This window comes from Natrix helvetica (genome assembly GCF_964273705.1).
Source record: "Natrix helvetica genome assembly, chromosome: 1".
Classification (NCBI taxonomy): Eukaryota; Metazoa; Chordata; class Lepidosauria; order Squamata; family Natricidae; genus Natrix; species Natrix helvetica.
Window position 1 is genome coordinate 47,351,661 of NC_138548.1, and position 22,719 is coordinate 47,374,379.

General features: G+C 38.4%; 1 protein-coding gene across 3 annotated transcripts in view; it reads left to right on the plus strand.

Moving 5' to 3' along the window:
- Positions 1-21,881, plus strand: part of CCDC88C (coiled-coil domain containing 88C) — a 110,956-nt gene extending 89,075 nt beyond the window's left edge. Inside the window, exons 20-31 of one of the 3 annotated variants that reach the window (XM_081937294.1) lie at positions 877-1,154; positions 2,312-2,455; positions 4,082-4,268; positions 5,689-5,834; positions 6,817-6,906; positions 8,151-8,389; positions 14,978-15,127; positions 16,877-16,942; positions 17,449-17,517; positions 17,782-18,083; positions 19,689-19,818; positions 19,871-20,007. In XM_081937294.1, coding sequence (XP_081793420.1) covers positions 877-1,154; positions 2,312-2,455; positions 4,082-4,268; positions 5,689-5,834; positions 6,817-6,906; positions 8,151-8,389; positions 14,978-15,127; positions 16,877-16,942; positions 17,449-17,517; positions 17,782-18,083; positions 19,689-19,818; positions 19,871-19,881 — 1,812 coding nt within the window. In that variant the 3' untranslated portion in view covers positions 19,882-20,007. Of the gene's footprint in view, positions 1-876; positions 1,155-2,311; positions 2,456-4,081; positions 4,269-5,688; positions 5,835-6,816; positions 6,907-8,150; positions 8,390-14,977; positions 15,128-16,876; positions 16,943-17,448; positions 17,518-17,781; positions 18,084-19,688 lie in introns of all 3 variants that reach the window. The other 2 variants (XM_081937292.1, XM_081937293.1) reach the window with 2 other exon arrangements.
- The last annotated feature ends 838 nt before the right edge of the window (positions 21,882-22,719 follow it).

A 22,719-nucleotide genomic window follows, 5' to 3' on the forward strand; every position in this document is an offset into this window, starting at 1 on the left:
AAATTACTTTCAATGTCAGTGTGATGTATCTTCCTTTCCCAACTTGCAAAGCAATATATATTGAGTATTCTACTTTTTGAGAAAATTGGAAAATGTTTGGATTTGATTTGTTAAAACACTTTACTTTGCTTTTTCTAAGATGGAAAAAAACAAAGACGAGGCAAAAAGAAGTAAAAAAATAAAAAAACATAAAAAAGGAAGGGAAATTGCATTTAAAATTACCTTTCAATACAATACAATACAATACAATACAATACAATACAACAGTAGAGTTGGAAGGGACCTTGGAGGTCTTCTAGTCCAACCCCCTGCCTAGGCAAGAAACCCTATATACCGTTCCAGACAAATGGCTATCCAACATCTTCTTAAAGACTTCCAGTGTTGGGGCATTCACAACTTCTGGAGGCAAGCTGTTCCCCTGATTAAGTGTTCTAACTGTCAGGAAACTTCTCCTCAGTTCTAAGTTGCTTCTCTCCTTGATTAATTTCCACCCATTGCTTCTTGTTCTGTCCTTTCACTAAATGGAGTTTGTGGATGTTCTGATTAAATTGCATACAGCAGTGTTTCTCAAACTTGGTGACTTTAAGTCCTGTGGACTTCAACTCCCAGAATCCCCCAGCCAGCATAGCTGGCTGGGGAATTCTGGGAGTTGAAGTCCACAGGACTTAAAGTCGCCAAGTTTGAGAAACACTGGCATACAGTGTGGTTCTAACGAGTGGGAAGTAAGCCAGTTGTGATAAGAAAATCCTTAAAGAGATAGAGCAGAGAGAGGTATGGTAGGAAAGAGGGAGCAAGAAGCATATGTTTTAATAGACAACTTCAGACCGGATCGCTGTTTGTAATAGGAGATTTGTCCTTTTCTTTGGGAAAGTATAGGTGGAGAATTCAACCCTGAATTCCCAGAGTACATCCTTGATGACCCAGAATGCCTTACTCCAGAATCAGCAGCTGGCCAAGGAGCATGAATATGACAACCTGCTGAAGCAGAAAGAGCAGCTCAAAGCAGAATATGGGTCACTTCTTCAGGATCATGAACACCTCGTGTTGCTGCACGAAAGGCAGTCTACAGAATATGAAGCATTAATCAAACAGCACAGCAACCTAAAAACCTTGCACAAAAATCTTGACTTGGAGCACAAAGATCTAGGGGAAAGGTACAGGGTTTTAATTCATAGTAGAAGTTTTTCTCTAGCTAAAGTGGCAGGTGGAGAGAAGATTATCACCTGGCGATAAATTATATGATCTTTATTATCATTATGGCCAATGATGTTTAGATGATGTCCCTAAAGTATAAGTTGTTAAGTACATATTTTAATCAAGTATCAGTATTGAACCCTTGTTTGTTAAATTGGATTTGTTTAAAAATTTCATATAGGCCTCACAATATATATATATATATATATATATATATATATATATATATATATATATATATATATATATATATATATATATATATATATATATATATATATATATATATATATATATATATATATATATATATATATATATATATATATATATATATATATATATATATATATATATATATATATATATATATATATATATTGTGTTACAACCCCTGGTATGCCTAAATATGGGAGGAAGGTCACACTCCCTCTTTCTGTCCTTCGGCTTCATCACAGAAGACCATGCAGGCAGAAAACCATATTTTTATTTTTAATGTTGCCTTTTATATTTTTGTTGTATTTGTACTGATAAATAAATAAAGGGAGACTAGTATAGATCTATTTCGAGCTATATATAACAGCACAGGTTCAAATCCCAGTAAGGGTATGGCTAGCTGATGAGAGCTAATTAGCTCGAAATAGATCTATACTAGTCTCCCTTTATTTATTTATCAGTACAAATACAACACACACACATAGACACACACACACACACACACACACACACACACACACACATATATATATATATATATATATATATATATATATATATATATATATATATATATATATATATCACGTGTATACTCAAATTTGATTTATTATATACATAATATAGACAACATTCAATAGTTCATGTTCTGTTGATTTGAATGGGAACAAATGAAACGTGCTTAAAAATACTTAACTTTGGGTGAAGTAGTATGGAAGAACAACAGAACAAAGATGATTGTTAAAGAGAAATCTTGTTTAAGCTTTCTATGCTGATCATACTCATTCAAAATAATTGGTATTGTCCCCTCTTTGGTTGAATTGGATTAGTTTGAAAATTTTATATTGGTTTTATAATGTGTTTTAAGGCAAAATTGCATATACATATTTGTTTCATACAGATACAGCAGTTTAATAGAACACAAAACCGAACTGGAAGAAATGGAGATGATTTTAAAGACAGAAAAGGATGTTTTACAACAGGAGAAGAGAACAAGCACAATACTGACTGCAGAGAACCAAAAACTTAGAGAAGAAATAGAAAGGTATCTGTTTTCAGAAATGATGCAGACTGTTAATCTATATTAATGGGATAATTGGGTTGATCCATATCAATTAGAACTGTATACAAATGACTGCCTATTAGTTGCGTATCCTTAACATTTATCCTACAGTGGCTGCACTTGCTCACAATAACTTATCTAGCTATGAGGAGAATGCTACTTTATATTACCATATTTTTCAGGGTATAAGACGTGCCGGACTATAAAACGCACCAAGATTTTGAAGAGGCAAATTAAAAAAAAGTTTTTGCACTCTGCAGACCTCCCAAAAATGGCCCGTTTTCGTGGAAAACGGGCCATTTTTTTGTCAAAAAAAGGGCATGAATAGACTTTAGGAGGCTTGTAGAGTTCTCCTGAGGCCTTGGGGGGGGGCAAAATTGAGCAAAAATCGGCCCGTTTTTTTCTCATTTCTGCCCTCCCCAGCCCCCAGGAGCATACTGAAAGCTTCCTAGAGGCTATGCACGGCCATTTTGGTGAAGGGGGCGGGGTTTTGGGAGGCAAAAAATGCTGTATTCAGCCGCAGTATTAAGATGCACCCACATTTTCAGCCTCTTTTTTTGAGGGAAAAGGGTGCGTCTTATATTCTGAAAAATACGGTAATTCATTAACTGCCTAGTTCTAAAAAGTCTTGAACTGTGGTATAAACCTGCTTTCCCAGTTGTGGAAAATGGCCTTCTATCATACAATCCTTAGGCTGTGGAATGTTCACCCAAGCATGCCAAGTTATAAGAAAATGGCAAAAACCCATCTCTTTTACAAATCTTTTGTTAGTTGAATTGATCTTGATTTTAATCATACTAATTTTAATTTTGCAAGGATTTTAATTGTATTAGTTCTGTTATGTTTTATCATTTGCATTTTTAATTCCTGCAAGTGACTTAGAAATTAGGAAAGTTCTAAGCCATATTAAATATTGTAGGACTAAAGAATTGCAAACATAATAAAATTTGCATAATAGAATCCCAGTATTGTGAAACATATTTTACTGGATGTGCATATTTTCATCAAGACATTGTCCCTCAAACAGTGGACTGAGTTGATTGTATTGAAAGTAGTCTGGTGTTTGGTTTATAATTTAATTATTTCTGACAATTTATGTCATGGGAATATTAATGTGTTTGGGCAATGAACCCATTGCACAACTTTATGTTGTTGCAAATTTTACCTCAGTTTGTTTTGTGATACAAAAAAGTAATTTGGTTCTAACATATTTGGAAGTAACAGAAACTCCCACCCATATAACTTCTCTTAAGGTCTAGTATAGTATTTAGTTTTAAGTCCTCAAATAACAGCAAGAGTATTTCTCAAGAGGAAAAGATATAACCAGGGAGCTTATTCTAGTAAAATAAAGGATGTAAAGCCATAACAAGCAAGTCTTATTACAGAATTTTGTCACCCTTTCATATTGTTACTTTAATATTAAGCAATAGGATATTAAGAAATTGAATAGGATATTCAAGTTTGGGGAATATAAATATATCTGTGTAGTAAAACAATGGATTAAACCAAAGTTTTAGTTCTTGACCTTGTTAAGATTTAAATTCTACAAAAGTCAAAAGTAATTGCTGCTGTGCATTTGAATGAGACTGTTTTGCTTTTCTATTTGAGGATGAATATGTCACACATCAAACTTAAAGCTGAGTATGAAGGGCTTCATAGTCACACTAAGGAGCTGAAAACATCCTTGAATAATTCTCAACTAGAGCTGAACCATTGGCAAGCTCGTTATGATGAACTGAAGGAACAGCACCAGACTATGGATATCACCTTAACTAAACTGGACAACCACTGTGAGGTGAGTGCTATGTGTTATGAAAGTGCAAAAATATTACAGCTCTGGGAAATATCACTGCAATTCAACAGATGTAGTATGCATAATCTGTTAGAACTGATTTATTCTTAAAACCATGGTATGTATTCTTAAAACCATGGTTAGGATTGGAATTCATGTTCAATCCTAAAAAATTGAATTGGGAGAAAAAGGGGCCTTTAAAACTCAGTAACAGTAGGGAGACAATTTTTTTCTAACTCTCCATTTACCCTGTCGTAGAATTGGTTTTTACTTTTTCTAGGCTAGCAAAAGAGGAGAATAAAAATTCAACCCATACAGATAGTTCTTGATTTACAACCACAACTGGGGCTGTAATTTTGGTCACTGAGCAAAGTGATGCTTCACTGCTGCCTGACCCTAAATCTAGCTCTCCTGGTTGTGGGCATTAAATGATCTTACAGGTTATTAAGCAGACAGAGTTCCAGAGAAGGCGTGTGGGGTATCTCAGGAGGCAGGAAGGAGACCCTGAGAGGCTCTGGAGCTGAAAATCCTCCCTGCTCAACTCCAAGCAGGATTTTCATCCCCCAAGCAGAGAGATATCTATGCATGGACTGATCCTGGTCTCCCCCGAAGCATCCTACACTCTTTTTCTTATCATGCTGCTTCTCCACTCCCTGCTTGGATTTCAGCTTCCTCTCATCTCTGAGACTAGCTGAAAGAACTGCTTGCCAAAATAGGGCAACTTTGCTCTATGAATGGAAAAGAACTCCTTAAGCACATGTTCAAGATTTGATCTCTGCTTCTGCCCCTCACTAAAGGCGGGGTTTAGCTCCTGTCCATGGATGGAAAGGAACTCCTTCAATGGGGTACAGGAACAGATCTTGATTCTGTATCCTTCCAAAGGAGTTCAGCTCTCCTTGACAAGCAGCTCTTTTAACCAGCCCCCCCCCCCACCAGAGAGGAGGAGGAGCTTGCAAACTTCTCAGCAGCTCGCAAACTTCCCTGATGCCTTCCTCATTGACTTTCAGGGGAAGCTGGCGGAGAAGATTGCAAATGACAATCACATGGTTGCAGGGTGTTGACAACTGGTTATAAGTGTGAACAGATTGCCAAGTACCCAGATGTGACCACATTTGTGGTGGTACAACATTTTGCAACCCTTTTTGAGCTGTTGCAATTCTGAACTCTTGTAAGTCAAGGACTATCTGTAATATCCTCTAAAATTCTCCCTGAGTGCTTTTAGTATTGATTATGTCTAATTTTGCTAGGTGCTAATTGTATATTTTAAGTGCTGGTGGTTGCATTATGACTGCTGGTACTGAAGTTCAAAGAACTGCTTTCTGAGCAGAGATTTTTCATAAATAAAAGTCTTCTCTTTGGTTGCTTTGCAACATGTGGACAAATGTGTGCAGAAAACCTCATCCATGGTATGTCTGTTAAATAGCTGCTTGCTCGACTAAAAGGAAACTTGGAAGAAGAGAATCATCATCTTCTCAGTCAAATCCAACTATTAAGTCATCAGAATCAAAGGTTGCTGGAGCAGAACATGGAGAATAAAGAACAATACCACGAGGAACAAAAGCAACATATGTAAGAGAAGCAATCCTTTTGCCTATTGGTCTTGGCCTATGACCGTGATGGTGAACCTATGGCACACGTGTCAGAGGTGGTATGCAGAGCTCACTCTGTGGGCACATGCGTCATCGCCAACTGCGCTTCATGCACGCTGGCCAGATGGTCTTCATGGCCTGAAAACAGCCCCCAAAATGGCCCTTTTCCAGGCTGGTTTTGGGCCTTTGGGGGCTGTTTTTTGGCCCTGCAAAACAGCTGGAAAGTGGCCTGAAAAACAGCCCAAAATGCCTGAAAAACAGCCTGAAAATGCCCAAAAAGGTTCGCCATCACTGGCCTATGAGATTAATATTATGTCACAGGGATGAGGGAGTAGGACAACTTTTTAAAAGAGATCATTGAGGGCATCCAAAAGCAATTCTCTACAACTGTAGCATGCTTTTGCTAAATGTAAGCATACAGTTCATTGTGTACATTTTAATCTGATGTTTGGGTATGAAAATAGGTGCAAGTCATTGGACTTGTTAAATGAAATGGTGACTGGGAGTAAAGAAGGTTTACTCCCAGTCACCATTGTTGTTAGCACCAATAATGCATGATGATGTTGTCGTATATGAGCTTTGATGTATAATTTCTGCTAGGTTGAAGTCATATCACAGTGTATTGTAATACTTATCACTCTTTATCTCAGCAAACAATGATAGCAAGTTCTTTGTGATTGGTTGCTAGGTAGGTAGGTGGGGGGAGAGAGGGAGGGAAAGAAAGAGACAGACAGGCAGACAGAAACAATCCTATTTATAGGTATATTTCTCAGGCAATATTTAAGTATGTTTAAGTGTGTTTAAATTAGATATGGCCCAAGAAGGATTTTTTATGTTGCTATCAGGTATATTGACTTCCTTTCCTGGAAAAATATTATAGTTCAGTTTTAGCATTGTAATGTTTCCTCAGCAAATAACTATAAATTTTAATTTTCTCTTCCATTGTATGTTTTTTTTAACAGTGATAAATTAAATGACTTAAGGAGACACAAAGAAAAATTGGAAGAGAAAATAATGGATCAATACAGGTTTTATGATCCAACTCCAAAAAAGTAAGTTTTATATAGGAAAGCGTGTCCTATTAATTATCACATCCAAATCAATTCATAAGATACAAGCCAGAGGTGGGTTCCTACCGGTTCGCACCAGTTTGGTGGAACCGGTATTGGAAATGGCGACTGGATCTCTGAACCGGTAGAGATGGCATGCTCGTCACACCTGGTCACCGCGACATCTTTTTTTTGACCTTTTTAAATGTTCTGCGCATGTGCAGACCTATTTATAGGCAAAATTGCATGTGTAGCGAATCAGCAGTAACGCTGGCAGAAACCCACCCCTGATACAAGCCGTACTTCACTCATCACACTTTGACTTACTAAATTGACATATGAATAAACCATGGTGCCCTTTCTGTAAGTGAAAACATGAGGAAGCCTTCCCTTAGCTAGCGGCTTCTGTTTCAGAAAAAAATGATAGATAGTAGACAGTACATTGAATCAGTACTGCAAATTATACATCAAATTAAGTTATGATTTCTAAAACCACAATTTTGGATGTGGCACAGTTGCATGTATAAGAATGGTTTCCAATTGGAGTTAAATTCTGCATTGGATTTTCTTCTTAAATACTAAATTAATCTAGGCATCGAAGATGGCTCCCACACTTTAGTTAACCATACTAAGGGGGAATTAAAGATATTTTCTAATCAAAGACATAAAATCCTTGCAGCCATTAACGTACACAATATTAACTCAGTATATTTTGAAGATATATTTGTTTTTAGTGCAATTTAAAGCAAAATATTTCTAGCTCAATGTTGAAATTAGGGTCGTTGGTGCTTTCTGGGCTTGGCTGTTTTCTTGCACATGTTTCATTACCCAGGTTAGGTATATTTTCTACCAAAAAGATTTTAAATAGATCTTTTATATGGTCACCCCATTTTATGACCATAATAAAAAGTTCCTTTATAAGCAACAGAATTCAGAAATGTTCTATTTATATCACTTGTTTTAAGTCATAACTAATTTATTAATCTTGCTGACTTCCTTGCTGTAGAGTAGCAGACCCCAAACTTTTTGTGGCTCTGTGGACCGGCCGCAGTAGTGGGGTGGGGAGAGGGTGGTTTTGCATGTACCTGCTGCTGGTGCAAATGGAGCGTTCCATGCTTGCCTGCTGCTTGCACGGCCCGGGGGTTAGGGATCCCTGTTGTAGAGAATGAGAAAATTAAGTGACATAATTATTGTTTAAAATATAAGAGGAAAAATATTGCTGTCCTATTAAAAAATTCCAATAATAGGAAAAACCACTGGATAGGAGCTAAAGCCTTGGTTAAATTCATGAAGCCAAAGAAAGAGCCAACAAGAGAACGAGTGAAATCTTCAGCAGATAGTTCTCCATCTCAGTTAGAAAGCATGGAGACAGCAGATTCAGAAACTCCATCACAGCTACCCAAGCAACAGAAGAGTCTGGAAACTTCCTCCAAAGATTTCAGCTTCGTGGAAGACAAAGAGCATAAAGCAGGACCCATGGTCAAAGGTAGGCATTGCATTTCATTGGAGAGTGAATTAGCTTTGTTGGCACCATCCCGATTAGTTTTTGCTGATAATATTTTGTTAATTAAGAACATGTTGCGTTTGTAATCCAATTAATAATCACTTCTGTTTGGCACTGATATCTTTTAGGCCTTTTAACAAAATGTGATTAGGTATATAAGTGAAAGAGCTAGCCATAAGTATAGACTTATGGATGGAAACTAATCAAGGAGAGACGCAACTTAGAACTAAGGAGAAATTTTTTGACAGAACAGTTAAATCAGTGGAACAACATGCCTCCAGCAGTTGTGAATGATCCAACACTGGAAGTTTTAAGAGAAGATTGGACAATCCTTTGTCTGAAATGGTATATGGTTTCCTGCCTGATCAGGGGGTTGGATTAGAAGACCTCCAAGGTCCCTTCCAACTCTGTTATTCTATTAAGGTGTTTTCCCTTTCCCTTCATCTATTTAGACCAGGGGAGTCCAAACTTGAGAACTTTAAGACTTGTGGACTTCAACTCCCAGAATTCCCCAGCCAGCATGGCTGGCTGGGGAATTCTGAGAGTTGAAGTCCACAAGTCTTAAAGTTCCCAAGTTTGGACACCCCTGATTTAGACAGATGGACTAGGGCAGAGTTGTTGATACCAATCTTGTGCAAATAAAAAGAAATATTGGCATAGGGTTCCTTGTCAGCTTCAGGTCCAAGCTTGCCACTCTGGAATTAATTCTGAAAATTAAGCAGGTGTTTCTTTCACAAAGACAAATATGTTTGTTTGTTTTTGCAATGCATGCTTATTTTTTAAGTACAAAGTGCATCATAATTCTCAGCAACAAACAGGATTTTTTTAAAATGATGAGTCTCTTGCCTTTAGAGCCCTCAGTATCCTGAAGATTTATTTTTATTATGGCATCATAGATTTACCAAGTTGTTTTTGTTGCCATTTTGTTGTTTTGTATATTATTTTTGTGTTATTTTAAGATTGTAGTGCTGTTCTTAGAATTGTATTTTAATTTTCTGTTTATTCTATCAGTCATGTAGAGCTCTTATAATTAAACTATAACTGAAGCATTGCAATTTTGTTATATGCCATAATGTACATGCTAATTCTATGTGTTTATCAAATGTTAGTTGCTTTACGCCACCTTCATAGTATACAGTAGGTGCATTCTGTTAATAAGCTTGGTTTCTAATTGCATTAATGAGTGTTTTTTGCATTATGGAACTTTCCCACAAAGCAGAAACTTTCCCCAGAGTTTGTAACCCGCCTAATTTTTCTGCATTGAAAAATGTCATCTGACTTGGTGACAGCAGAGGGAGCAAAGAGAAAAGAATCCACAACACAGATCTAAATATGAAAAATGTGAAGAATCCTTAATAATATGATATTTTCTTATGTTTTTTATTGCATAGTATGTTTTGGTAAAGAATTGAGTAGATTTTGTTGATAATAATTCATGGGTAATAATTGCTTCAGTTCAAAAAATTTCTGGAATAGATCTGCCCCTAATTCTTACATTGACTTAAGCACCACAAAACCAGGAAATTATGTTGATTATCCTAATACATGCCCTTGATCTGTAATGATATTGTACAGGTACTGTGTTTCCCAAAAAATAAGGTAGGGTCTTATTTTCTTTTACCCCCCAAAATAAGCACCTGACCTTATTTTGGGGGAGGTCTTATTATTTTTGAGGTACAGGAGGTGACGAGTGTAGTCACCTCATGGCTGCTGCTGTATTGCAATATTTTCAGGGGAGGGCTTATTTTAGTGCATGCGCTCAAAAGCCCAGTTGGCCTTATTATCCAGGGAGGTCTTATTTTTGGGAAAACAGGGTAGTCTTTGTTTCTTCATCCAAATTCAGGAGTTTTCATCCCTTCCTTGTACAAGCAGAAGAGAACTCTGGTACTGGGATGGAGAAACAAAACTGGAATCTTCAGATCTTCACTTATGTAGCCCAGCGCAGAAGTGTCCCCCCCCCCCACATACACACCTTGCATGGAAGAGAACTTCTGTGGCAAGCTGAGGAAATGAAGGATCCAAGCTTTATTTCTCCAGTCCAGAAAAGATTTCCACCATCTGTGCAGTCCCTCCTTCATGAAGTGTTTTAGGGCTTGGTATTCTCTCCCTACTTATTTATCTTCTACATGAAGCTGTTGGGTGAGGCCCTCTGATGGTTCAGAGTGAGGTATCCTTAGTATGCTGATGATACCCAGCTTTATATCTCCATCCCAGGTCATCTGGATGTTGCCATGGAGACTATGAAGGCCTGGATGAGTAAAATAAGCTTCAGCTCAACCGAAGCAAGACTGACTATCTCTTTTGGATCACCGTTTTTGGAGATCTTTCATGGGGTCTGGATGGGGTGGCAGTACCCCCAGACAGACCCAGTGTGCAAACTGGGCATCATCCTGGACTTATGGCTCTTGCCCAAAGGCCAGGTAGTGGCCTCGAATAGGAAGACATTTGCACAGTTTCATGTTTTTTTATATAGTAATCTTTATTGGTTTTACATTTTCTTTTTAATAAGACATACAAATACAGCTTTAAACATACAAACCCTCCCCTCTCTCTCCCCCCCCCCCCCCCGGTGGCAGTCGTTCACAGCCCAACATTCTTTTCTTCCTCATTTTTTAGTTTCTAACCAGCATCTTCTTGTTATAAAGTTCAGGGATCTATTACAATACCTACGTTCACTTTTAGTACCCATTCTTATGCACAGTTTCATGTTATGTGCAAGTTCCACCTGTTTCTGGATTGAGGAAAGGACTGCTCATGGTCACTCATGCCCTTGTAACCTCTATGTTGGATTACTGCAAGTGGTTTTATGTGGGGCTGCTCTTAAAGTGTATTCAGAAGCTTCAACTGGTGCAAAATGCAGCAACATGGGCAGTTCCGGGTGCCAGTTCCTGGCAGGAAAGGCATCCCCAGATACCATCAGCTAGGGAGTATTGACCTTTTGAGACCCAGAGGGAGAGCCTTTTATGCCATGGCAGCCTCTCTTTGGAACGTCAATCCATCCCCTCCAAGATTAGATTTGTACTGTAGTTATTGGCCTTTTGTAAAGCCTTGAAAACTTACCCTATTTTTGGAGTATAAGACGCACCAAGATTTTTGAAGAGATGATTTTTTTAAAAAAGTGTTTGCGTTCTGCAGACCTCCCAAACCCTCTGCATGCCTCATTTTTTTGTGAAAAACGGGGCATGCAGAGAGTTTGAGAGGCCTGCAAAGTCCTCCTGAGGGCTGGGGGGGGCAAAAACTGCCCATTTTTCCTGAAAACAGGCCTGTTTATTGCAAAAAAAGGGGGCATGCATTGCCTTTAGGAGGCTTGTAGACTGCTCCTGGGGGCTGGGGGAGCAGAAACTAGCAAAAAATGTCCCATTTTTTGCTTGTTTTTGCCCTCCCCAGCCCCAGGAGCACTTTGCAGGCCTCCCAAACCCTCTGCAAGTCCATTTTTGTGAAGGGGCAGGATTTCGGGAGGCCAAAAATGCTGTATTCAGTATGTAAGACGGACCCTGTTTTTCACCCTCTTTTTTGGAGGAAAAAAGAGCATCCTATACTCCAAAAAATATGGTAACTTTATGTTTGAGCCTGGGGTCCTGACCCTGGGTTCGAGCCGGCCTCTTAGTTGTATAGATGATGCCTGTTCTGTGTGGTTTTATTTTGGTATTATATTATGCATTTTGTCTTTTTATTTTATTGTAAGCTGCCTTGATTTTTACAAACTCAAATAAATACATATGTTTACCTCATAAAAGAATTTATAATGTATGTTTAACTATAAATACTAGAGCAGCCTTTCTTAACAGTATTGTACCCCGGAGGAACTCTTGAAATACTTTTCAGGCCTCAGAGATCCTCTGCATAAAAATTAATGTATCTACAACCAACATTGCCTAATGTGCAACCTTCAGAAAATGATCTGCGTTGTTTTTTTCCAGCCACAATCTATTGTGGAATTGTACTTGATAAAGGCTTTTCTGCTGCCGTAGATAGTTGTCTGTCTTATGTGAACCTTATCTGGTTAACAATGGCTGTAGAAACGCTTAGTCCTTGTTCATGTTAACAGTTTTCATGGATGTTTGAAATTACATTTTAGTTATTTCTGTTACTTTTTTCTCTCTTTTCTGGGGTCTCTGGGTGATAAAACTTAGCAGCTCAACATAAAAAGATTGCCTTTTTGAGAACCACAAGCAAGCCCAAGGAAAAGTCTCCAAAGTCACCATCGAATAATTCATCTCTCTCTAATCGTCTCCGGTTCTGGTCGTCTTCCGACATCCCATCCTCTCCTAATGAATCATTTTCTTTCTCAGAAACAAAAGATTTCTAACCTCTTATCATTTATTTCGAATGCATTTCCAGTGTTTTGTTTTTGAACAAGTGAAATCTATAGCCCTTCTATACACAGTCATAGATGCTCAGCATATAATTGAGACAGACTAAATCCAAGATCAAATCAAGTCAACACGGACAACATTTCCCCATCAGTAAAATGAAGGACCTTGTTGCACAATGTGGAATATTTCTTCAGAGCTGTACACTTTAATGACATACTATGCCTATAGTTTTGCAAGTACTTTTGGTGATGGTGCACATGCTGAGTAAGTGAACCTGTTGTGTACTACACTAATGCTTTGCAGATTTGCCCATGTGCCTCGTGTCCTGTCCAGATGTTAAAATAGATTTTTGTTGCTCTGTCACTGGCAATGCATCCTTTTAATAATATTCTGTTCTGTGTTAAAAAAAATAACTCCTAACAATTTTTGCAATTTCGCCTATATTCATTGTGCTGCTTGTCTGTTGTCTAATATTATTGTGATGGAAACATGAAAATATAGAGACCTCTGCCATTGATGAAAATAGCTTGATAATTATCTATGTCTTGCTTTTTTTTTAAAATGCTAAGCCAATAACTTCAAAAAAGGCATTACAGTTGATTTTTGTTCTGATTGGCAAACACCATTGCAATTTGATAGTAAACAGCCACAGTTGCAGCTGTGCCTAGCCAGTTAACCTTAAATGCCATAGCAGTGCATCAGAATGAACACTATATTCAACAGATGCTTATCTGCTTGAAACTACATGTAAACGATTTGTCTTGTGTGGCTTCAGCCATGGTTTGCTTTGTTAAGTTTAGCATGCTACTTCAATAGCACGGAATGGTTTGTGCCTTTTCTTTGCTGTTTTAATTGACTTTAAAACGTTATGCTCTTAGACCGGTTTTGCTATGAGTGAGGGGTTTTACTCTTACTTCTTGGATTATCTGTGCCACTTTGAATTTCATGTAGATCACTCTCAAAGAAGGTTTCTCAACTTTGGCCGCTTGAAGATGTGTGAAGATTCCATAATAGCCGGAGAATTCTGGGAGTTGAAGTCCACACCTCTTCAAGTGGCTGAGATTGAGAAACATTGCTCTTGAAACAATTGTAATGGGAATGCCTTCCAATTCATTCTTTAAAAATTCAAAGACCATTTGTTTCAGAAAAGAAAGTATTCTGTTCTCTCCCATATTATTGAATGAATCTTGCTTCATTATCTAATATATTTAGTAGAGTGGAATGGATTGAAGTATTAAATCGCATTAGCAACAGAAATCCCTAAAGGGTATATGAATATTGACCAAGCACTCAGAACCCAAATCCTATTCAATTTTATTTTTTAAAAATAAATAAATTTCACTTAATTTGATATAAAGCTCCAAAACACTTGTGCTTAGGTTTTCAGCCTTGGAATAGCTTCAGTTATTCCTCCCCTCCCCAAATTGTATTTTATATATATATATATATGTTTTCGTAGATTTTCACGGGTGTAGGTATGCTGGTTTTGTTGTATTCGGGTCTTTTCCCGTGTAAGATTGAGATTGTCTTTGCAACATTTCGGCAGGATCTCACCTGCCATCTTCAAGCTTGGGCTCAAAATGTGATCGGAGCTGCCGTCTTTCTGTAAATCTTGGTGGGAGGGGATGGGGTGCTGACTTTGTTTCAGTAAGTGGAATGATTGGTTGTGTGGTTGTATCATGATTGGTAGATTGGTGCTGATTGGTGCAGGCTGTGTGTGCTTTGTTGTTTTGTATTGTAACGGCTTGGGTGGTGGGTGGTGTTCGTTTGTTGGCTAGGGCTGGTTTCCAGATGTTTGGTAGGCGGGAGGTATCATCATGTTTGTTCATGTTGTGGGGGTGTTTCTCTATTTCGATGGCTTCCATGATTATTCTCTTGTGGAGGTGTTCTGTTTTGGAGATTAACCTGGCTCCTTCAAAGTTGATTTCATGTCAACAAAACCAGCATACCTACACCCGTGAAAATCTACAAAAACAAATATATATATATATATATATATATATATATCTCCTTCGGTTCCGTAATGTATGTAAAGTGCTATTCAGTCTTCTGTCACTCATTCTTGCTGATCTGAAATTAGGTTAGAAAACTGAATAGAAATAGATACTATCTGATCCTAAATGAAAAGATTTTAAAATCAGAAGAAATTGATGGAAACATTTTTCCCTAAGTATGAATTTCAAAGGCGACGAGTACCTATGTCTCTTGTCTCTCACTTATTTGAATGTTTCAATATTTTCCCATTTGATGTTAGGGGATTCAAATCTGAAGAGAATTTCACACTGTGGAGGCAGCAATGACCACATTGAAAATACAAGAGCTCCTGCTATTAAACAGTGCTATGTGGACTCAAGTTCCAGGACTTTCTCTGGTCCAGTCTCTAGACAACTGAACAGACCAAAAGGTAAGAATATAGCATGTTTATCTTCAATGATTTGGATGAGGGGATAAATGGGGAACTCATCAAATTTGCAGATGACACCAACTGGCAGGAATAGCCAACACTCCAGAAGATAGGCTTAAAGTACAGAAGGATCTTGACAAACTTGAACATTGGGCACTATCTAATAAAATAAAATTCAATGGTGAAAAAAGTAAGGTTCTATATTTAGGCAAGAAAAACAAAATGCACAGGTACAGTATATGTGGTACCTTGCTCAATAGTAGTAACTGTGAGAGGGTAGTGGACAACCATTTAGATATGAGCCAGCAGTGTGAAGCAGCTGCCCAAAAAGCCAACACAGTTCTAGGCTGCATCAACAGAGGGATAGAATCAAGATCACATGAAGTGTTAATACCACTTTATAATACCTTGGGAAGGCCACTTTTGGAATACTGTTATCCATTTTTGGTCGTCAGGATGTAAAGATGTTGAGACTCTAGAAAGAGTGCAGAGAAGAGCAACAAAGATGATTAGGAGACTGGAGACTAAAACATATGAAGAACGGTTGCAGGAACTGGGTATGTTTAGCTTAAGAGAAAGAAGGACTAGGGGAGACATGATAGCTGTGTTCCAATATCTCAGGGGTTGCCACAAAGAAGAGGGAGTCAAACTATTCTCCAAGGCACCTGAGGGTAGAACAAGAAGCAATGGGTGGAAACTAATCAAGGAGAGCAGCAACTTAGAACTGAGGAGAAATTTCCTGACAGTTAGAACAATCAATCAGTGGAACAGTTTGCCTCCAGAACTTGTGAATACCCCAACACTGGAAGTCTTTAAGAAGATGTTGGATAGCCATTTGTCTGAAACGGTATAGGGTTTCCTGCCTAAGCAGGGGGTTGGACTAGAAGACCTTCAAGGTCGCTTCCAACTCTGTTATTCTATTCTATTCTATTCTATGGACATTTTTTTTCAGTAAGATATTATTAGTTTCAGAAGAAAGAAAATGTTATGTATTTAAAACATTTACATAGCCACCCAACTAAAAAAATAACCTCAGTGTGGTTTGCAGCCAATAAAATAGCATAAAACAATATAAAACTAAGCAGAAAAACCTGACGCCACCATCACACTTTTCTGATGTATTCACATTATACCACCTTGCCCTTCCCCTATCCCAACACTTGGCAAAAGAGCCAGATTTTAAGTGCTGTCTGGAAGGATTAAAGGCTTAGATCTGTTGGACATCAAGAGGGAGAGTCAGTGGTGGGATCCTGACGGTTTAACAACCGGTTTGGTGATTGCATGCTCTGTGCGCATGCAAAAGTTTTAACAGAACTTACCTTCCGTGTTACTTCCGGGGAGTAACAAGGCTGAGGCGCAGCAATCCACTCTGCCATGCGAATCAGCTGAGAGAATATAGGAAAGTAAAGCACGGGGGTGGGTGGTCCCTCCTGATCGTCAGAGCAAACTGGTTTGCTCCCCAGCTGATCGTCAGAGCTAGTTTGCCTGAACCAGTCAGAACAGGCTGAATCCCACCTCTGGGGAGAGTGTCCCATAGGGCAGGGGCTGCAATGGAAGAGGCGTGCTTCCAAAGATCCACAGATGGTCATGTTTAAGGGAAAGGGTCTACCTGCTTTATCTGTGGTGAGACAGACAGATGTCCTTGAAGAGAGGCAATCCTGTAGATAATGATTGACATTATACTAGCCAACTGAATATATCACATGCCAAAGAGCAAACAACCCTTTTAAAAAATGTTACATTTTTCAGACCATAATTCAGATGATGACCTGTATGCTAATTCCTCTGCAGCACAACTTTCCAACAAGCAGCACAGTAAGTTAAGCTCTTTGCCTTTGATTCTGATCCTGAGCTTGGGATGGGATTGATCCTCAAATATTCAGGGTTATTTTCACAGAAGAAGATGGCTATGAAGTCAAAAAGTTCTATTTTAAAGAGAAGTTTTATATCCAGTCCTTGAGCTTCAAAATGACATAATGTGAGAAGAAGTACTGGCTTCTTTGGTGCTAATGAAGATGTTTCTTGGAAGATAAGCAGTTGTTTCATCCTGAGGCATTTTATCCCCTCTATTCTTTACTGTCAGTACAGAGAGGTAGCAGTTTTCAGACTTAACTTTTATTGCCCCAATTTGAAAACGCTTGCCTGCAAAGCATTTGCTCTTCTATTGACCCATGCCCTTCAGTAAGTTAGTTTTAGAGGGTGATTATTCCATTGCAGAAATACTGTCTTTCTTTCTTTCTAACCTGATGCAGCCTAGAAGCATCTCTGATTTTTTTAAATTCTTTCTTCTGGTTTCTTTTCTTTTTTTAAATTTCCTGCAGTGTCTGGGTCAGATAGCTTAGAGAACAGTGAAAATGCATCCACTAACAGCTCCCCTCTAAACCTGAAAGGTATGATATTTTCACAACAATATTCTTGTACCACAGTCTCTTAATTATTAGGCAGGAATGTTCATAAATTAAATCATAATCTTTTGGGTAAGACTTGCATTTTTGTTCCTGTTCTGTAGAATGCAGATTCTGTAGAATGCAAATATTAAATCCGTATTTGTATATATGACTTAGGGTGCCCCAAATCCTTTTATAAGAATGGGTCAAATATTTTTAAATAATTTTTTAAAAGGTTATTTTATATCTTTGAATTTCTTGATACAGGATCTTATGACTATATTCGTGACAGATCAGAAAGCTTTAGCAGTGAAGATATGGTGCTAATGAAAAATATGCCTGGCACATCTAGAGATGGTCTGTTTTGTTCCACTTCTTCTCCAGTTGTGGGTTCAAACACTAAGCAGAGTTCCTCATTTAATAAGAATGGTGCATTGTTATATGATACATCTCAGAAAGGCAATCATGTACAGAAGCAATCTGTTAAGCACCAATCTGTCTCTCCTGGTAATGAGATGGTAACCTTAGAAGAATTCCTGGAAGAAAGCAACATATTATCTCCAATGAAAGTAAGTAAATTATACAGAAAACACATTGTTGTCTGTATGGGGATAGAAGATCATCAAAGGGAGATGGTACATTGCATACTATGGGACACTGATTGTTAGTGGAACACACAGGTTTATCCAGCAGTCAGACCTGGTTATCCCATAGGGTGAATAAACTTTTGTGTTCCACTAACAAGTTAGTCAGTCAGTCTCTCTCCCTCCTTCCCTCTCCCCGCTCCCCCTCTCTCTTCATCTCTCCCTCCCTCTCTTTCTTCTCCCTCCCTCCCTTCCCCTCCCTCCCTATGTGTGGTTGCTAGGTTCTGTTGATAAAAATTCATGGAAATTATTATTATTGAATGATATATTATGTCCTATATGTCCTATTATGTGTATATATATACACATACATACATACACACACACACACACATATATCTTTATAAGGCAGGGGTGGTAATCTCAAGGGATGTGGGCTGGATCTGGCCCATGGGGCTGGCCTGGAAATAGCAAAGAACTGGCCCGGGGTGCCTCTGGCAGCCATAATGGGGCATAGGGCCCCCCATATAGTGTCCCTGCACCCAATTTTCGGCTTGGACGGCCTCCTGCAGCACTCTTCTGGCCAAAACAGGGCACAGGGGGGCTTTGTGGGGGCCTCCACATCCCATTTTTGGGTTTGGTCAATGGTTTGCCCATTTTGGCCAGCAAAGTGCTGCAGGAGAAACAGGGTGCCAGGTGAAAACAGGGTGCCAGGGGCACATGTGCCCCCCATGCCCTGTTTTGGCCAGCAGAGTACTGCAGGGGGCTTCCATCTTCCAATGCTCATTCAGCCCTTGAAGAAATCCAGTATGACACCCTTGTTAGAAAGTATCCACTTCTATGTACAATTAAAATGAACTTGTATATATATTAATTTAAGATTGCAATCCCATTGTCACTCTAGGGCCTAGAGTCTAGGCATACTGTCAGACATTAATCTCAATATGGTTAGTAGGCAACTCAGTTCTTAAGCCTAGTTTATATATAAGCTTATATTCCTTTGATATTAATATAATATTTTAAAACAAGCAACCTTATGAATACACTAAACTTTCTGCTGCCTTACATTCTAGAGATGCATCCTAAGATTGTTTACCATATTGAAAAGTTGGCTGTCCAGTCATACCTGTTTTTACAGCAATCTGCTGAAAATAACTTCAGCTCTAAAATATCCATTTGGCCTGGATTTTATGTCAGATTGTTCTTCTATTGTGATTACACAAGCATTTTGTTTAAAACATTTTATATTGTCCTCTTTTCTGCTTGAAAATTATACTACTCAAGACCATCAAAATTTTTGGATTGTGTCTGTGTGCCTGCTTGCAAGTAAACTGCCATGGATACTTAATGCATAAGTGCAGCTAGTTGCAAATAACTTAGATTGGTCTGACCCTGCCTTAAAACTGGTTTGTATTTTATGTTATAGATATGCTATTATGAAGAATAAGTATTTTTGTGATAAATAAATAAATAATAAATATTCATTAAATTACTGATTAAGTTACTGCCCATAGCTTTTCTGTGAGGGAGATGGGATTTAAGAAGTTTAATATATAAATAAATAAAATTTTATTTCAATCCTCTTTTTAGGATGTATCCGGTAAAGATGACTTGCTGAGTGACTATTTCAGAAAAGCCAGTGAGCTTCCATGCCCTGGAGGTCAGTTTCCACAGTCACACAGGAAGGAGCCAAGCAAGACACCCACCAGTTATGTCACTCCAACTATAAAGTTGCCTGGGGCCGCTGAAGATGGAAGACCAGCTAAACCAGGCAACTACCTGAAACCAAATCTTGGATCATCAGAATCGGAACTTGTGGCAAACTCCAACAAGCTTACCCATGGACCTCGAAATCAAGCCAGTCGAGCATCAAAGCCATTGACATCCTCTCAACCGAATAACAACATGGGCAGGCAGAGCGCTTCACTGAACCGGGCCTATAGCTTGGCTTCAGCAGATCTTCTGAGAGCCACTACCGCTGATGTGTACAGACGATATGACAGTCTTCCAAAGCCTGTGGCTGCAGATAGGCAGGTAGGCAAGGACTCAGACAGCCAGACTTCCCAGCTGCCTTTAGCTTCTATTTCTCAGAGCTTTCTGAGGGAAAGATCACAGCCTACAAAGATAATGGGTTCTTTGCAAAGTGTGGATTCTCGTTGTCGACAACTTGATGTCAGGCGCCTTTCTCTTGCCCCTCCAAAAGATGAGCGGTCACTCTTGTTCCCTCCGTTTTCTTATTCTTCCACCACTTCTAAGGATGATCTTTCCTCTCAGCCACAGGAACGGGCAAAAGTAGATTTAGAGCAACACTGTTCTCCACAGTATGGATCTAAAACCAAATCAAAGTCATTGTTGCAAAGTGGGGAGGTCTCCACTGGGACTCCTGTCAGAATTGTTCCTAACAGTACAGAAGGGAACAATCTTCAGGGAGGTGGTTCAATTGACATTCACATTGCCAAATGCCCAAATCCATCACCAGAAAATAAAATGTTGGCAGGGGGCATTGAGGAAACAAACAAAGGGCTTGGTTCCAAGAACCCTGCTTCATCAACCGATCCCCCTGTTGATCAGCAAACGGTTTGGTATGAATATGGCTGTGTGTGACTCACCGCTTCCACTTTGCCAAGGATTGTATAAGATACGTTTCACTACTGAAAATTTAGTGACATTGGATGACACTGGGAGATTTGCTAAACACTGTTGTCTTAATTATCTTCTGAATGCTTTACACCTCAGTAGAAACATGTATACTTGAGGTTCAAAACTGTTAACAGTTCTGATGTCTAGAAGACTGTTTGAATGATTCAACCATCTCCTCTTCTTTCTCTTCTTCAATTCCAGGATCGTATTCCCATAGTCTGGGATGCTTACCATTTGGTCCTCTTGTGCCTTTTGCAGGCCTTTTTCTTTTACTATTTGGGAAATTGTATTGTGTGCTTGTCTACTGAGCTCAAATCTTATTCACTTTACGCACAATTGCCTGTTCTTTTTAAATGCCATCTTTTTACGATTCTAAAATATTCTTTTGGGTGTTAAAAGCAGCATGAGGCAAGTGTGTCGTCTTTGCACTGGTTATCTTATTACCAATTAGAGACTTCTAAAAATATCCTGGCTTCTTTGCTGCACTTAACACTAATGTGCAGTACAGATGCTGCCGTTTTATATGTCTGTGATATTTTTATTGAAAACACTGGAAATAATGCACTCTTACTGAGGGGCATGGTCTCCTTTAAATGACAACTTACCTTGCACTGGGCTGATCTGTTTACCATTCCATGCATTCAATCACTTAATGGCCCCATTGGTTGCCTAGAGAACCTGTGTAGCCAGTCTGCCCTCCTAATGTGTAGAGTTCTTTTGTCTAAATGATATATAGGAGATTTTTTAAAATGATGTCAACGGATATTGGAATGTTGAAGCCTACAAGCTATCTCAATAAACAACGGCAAGTTCAGGCTCTGGTTCCAATTTGGTCAGTGTGATCTGGGTAGAAACCAGATTCCATTTGTATACATATTTTTATGAAATCATATTTATATCCAGATGAAATATTTTATTGTATGAGTTTCATTGGCCTCTTGTGTATATCTCCTACTTTATTGTTTGCTTGTAAAGAGATTCTTTCTAACAGATTGACGTAATCATAAAACTTCTCTGGATATCATAGAAAAAAACTGAATCTGTAACAGATCTCACGCACAACCAGATTAGAGTGTGTCATAGTGTATAGCAGTCACATTGTGAGAAGAGCAAATTTGTAATAAAGACTTTTTAAAATACAAATATCTGTCAAAACTGTCACTCTCTCCCAGAAAAAAAAGTGTTATTAAGCATTGTTCTGAAATGTGGGCTGTCACAATGCACACCCTTTTTTAACAGCTTTAATATGTGTGAGTGTGTAGGCTGGTACCACTTTCTTGTAACTTCAGAGTATGATTCCCCATCTTTTAATATTTATAGAAGTGCTTTGAGTTTATTTCCATAGCAAAGCCTACTAAATGCATTTCATAAGTGTGTAATAATGTACACATTTTTCCAATGTAGACAAAGACAATATTTGCTTTGTTAATTCTGCAATCAGTTAAGAGTCCTAGCACATCTGGAAACAGCCATGCTTGGGAAGACAAATGCTACATAGCTGTTAGTAAAGTTATATAAAAATGTATTGACAGATTCTTAATGCAAGCTTGCTGTAAGCATTCTCTTTGAGGTGATGGATAGTCATAGCAAAAACCTGAGTCATATTTAATGGAATTACTCCTTGATTTTGCATGAATGCAATACAGTGTATTTCAGTGGAGATTATCTATCCATCTTATATGGAAATGGTTTTGCGAATGCATGATAAATCTTAATACAAGCTTTAATAGATTTGGTCCCTTTGCTTCCCATGAACACATCTCTAAATCCTTCATTTAAAATATTACTACACCCTTCAGAACACTATTGGGAAGATATATGGCAATAATGCTGCCACCAGCCACTTCCCTAGAGACATTCCTCACTGTTTTGGTTTACTCTGGAGGATGCAAGGAGCAATTTTCCTTTCAGCAGTAGCTTGCTGATAGGAGAGAAATGTAGTTAGCATCAGGATTTCAAGTATTTATTATGTATATCAAGA